General features: G+C 42.1%; 1 protein-coding gene and 1 long non-coding RNA gene across 7 annotated transcripts in view; one reads left to right on the forward strand and one right to left on the reverse strand.

The window, feature by feature from the left end:
- The window catches only part of PKP4 (plakophilin 4), a 245,731-nt gene that overhangs the window by 116,198 nt on the left and 127,273 nt on the right, over positions 1–2,260 (reverse strand). For all 6 annotated transcript variants that reach the window (XM_019522356.1, XM_019522358.1, XM_019522357.1 and 3 more), the window contains exon 8: positions 422–638. In XM_019522356.1, the coding sequence (XP_019377901.1) occupies positions 422–638 (217 nt within the window). The remainder of the gene's footprint in view (positions 1–421; positions 639–2,260) is intronic.
- LOC109301292 overlaps positions 1–2,260 on the forward strand; it is a 21,430-nt gene that overhangs the window by 10,629 nt on the left and 8,541 nt on the right. The gene's annotated exons all lie outside the window — the stretch shown is intronic.

Below are 2,260 nucleotides of genomic sequence, written 5' to 3' on the forward strand. Positions count from 1 at the left end.
AATTTGCTATTTTTATCAGGGAAAACCAGGATCCCTGATTATAACTCCAGATGTTCATAAACTTCATGCTCTGATAGACTTACAAATGTCTAAAACCTGCCAGAAAAAACATATTGTGACATTTAACAATTACTCAAAATAGTCAATGAAATCAAATGTATCATTCAAAGTTCAAATAAGTCCTTATTTTGCATGAAATATCTTATTTGAAACTGCAAATAAAAATAAACTTGAAAGAAAATTAAAATAACTAGCACAAATGCATGTAAATAAAAGCCATTCAGTAAAATCAGTCATATTTTTCTGTATAATGCAAAACTGGAATGTACACTATTAAGGTTTTGTATTTGATCAAGGAATACTTTAGAATCATGCTATTCTGGTAATTGTGTATGATCCTTGAGAAATAAATTGGACTTACCTAGGGTCTTTCTGGATGCTGTCTATGGATGGAGATCTTGTTGTACCATCATCAGCTGGTGTTGCATGTTGTAGCCTGTTATAACTGGATTCTGACAGTCGGTAAGGCATTGACCTGTAGGGTTCCGCATAGGTAGCTGCTGTGTTCAGAGCATAATTATTTCTTTGGTATGTAAGTGTGCTACGTTGACTGGATGTCCGTTGCAGATTTCCAAAACCTGGTGTAAAATCAGTATTAAAGGATAATAAGTTATTTTCTACAGACAACTATTAAGAGGCAGAGTACTTGGTTAAAGTAATGCAAAATTAGAGTTGAAGTGAGCCTGAAATACCCATATGTCTAAAAACTATTATTAGACTTGAGGGACCAATCACATCAATATGAAAAGTTTTTGCCAAAGAAGTCCCAAGAAAGATAATGAGATTAATTATACAAGTAAAGTTTTTGTGGCATGAAACCCAAATTGTTTCTAAATGAGATTAACTGTTTGATTATTTAATGTAACAAATGGTACTTTTGTCAAAAACATTAGCAGTAAACAAGAACTGAGCTATAAAACAGTTACAAGTAAAATAGCAGACTGCCCTTATATTTATTGTCCACCTAGTGCCTTTCATATACTAGATACTAGCTTGTTTTGATCACTTGAGCAATCTGAATAGGAGGAGGGTGTTGGCCTGAAAGCTGTAGACTGGAAAGGAAACAGCTGGGATGCTCAGGGCTGTGTGGGCTGGACTGGGGACAAAGGAACATGTAATCCTTTTGTGATGGACCATAGGGTTTACTGTTACATTTCTGTGTTAGCTGTGTTCATGTTGTCATGATGTTATATGCCTCAGTTTACCCATAATGATAGGACACGAGGAAAAGATGGGTTAGAGAGACAGGGAAGCAAGAGATGTGCCCACATGTGGGGCCAGACAAGGACTTCTGGCACCGACAGAGATTTGAACACCTTTGTTGATACATACACAAAGTGGGGATCACAGGTAAAACCCAGGAGGTGTCCAGGGGGAGAGAGAAATTAGTATGACAATAAGAGAGCTGGCTGGACAAGGAAGGTGTCAACACTTTGTGGGGACAGTCTGAGGACAGAGTCTGGAGAGAGACCAGCAGACAGGCTTTTGGGCTCTGGAGCTGGAGACACTGGAAAGGAAGCAGTTGAGTGTCTTTATTGGTGCTCTAAGATGCACGGACTGGACTGGGGACAGAGGCACTACTTAAACCTTTGGAGAGGAAGAGCAGAGGAAGGACCCCTGGCTAGGTGACTTTTGTCTCAATAAATACTTTATTGAAGGGGAGCTATCTTGTTTGCCACTTGGAACTTTGGGTTGCACTTGTTCGGTAAAATCCCTCTCTCAAGAGAGGAGCTGGATGCTAGCTCCCCGAGTCAGGGCCACACAAGGAGGAAACAGGGATGGCAAGAGACTGAAATACCAGGGTCTCAGTGAGAAGGCCAAGCCTCGGCTGGTTTCTGGAGGCACTCTCAGAGACCAGACAAAGCTGCTGCAGTCCTGACCAAGCACTCAGGACACCTTTGCAAGGGCAAGGTCTTCTTCCTGTGTGGCCTTTCCTGCAGGGAGCTTTCTGCTTTGTCACTTGGCGCTCTTGGAGGGTGCACTTTTCCTTCTGAAGAAGGAAAAGGTAGCTCCCTGAGACAGAACCACAGATAACCAGGGAGGGTCAGAGATTGAACATCTGGGGTCCTGGAGTCAGAAGGAGCCAGGACTCACCCAGACCCTACAAGCCACATTTAGACTTGATTCCATGAGGACTCAGAAAGACCAGATAAGGTTGACGGTGAGGAGGGAAGGTCCTGGGCAAGTGCTTCCCTGGGGG

This window comes from Gavialis gangeticus, unplaced genomic scaffold, assembly GCF_001723915.1.
Source record: "Gavialis gangeticus isolate Ggan-Ray unplaced genomic scaffold, GavGan_comp1, whole genome shotgun sequence".
NCBI classification, from domain to species: domain Eukaryota; kingdom Metazoa; phylum Chordata; order Crocodylia; family Gavialidae; genus Gavialis; species Gavialis gangeticus.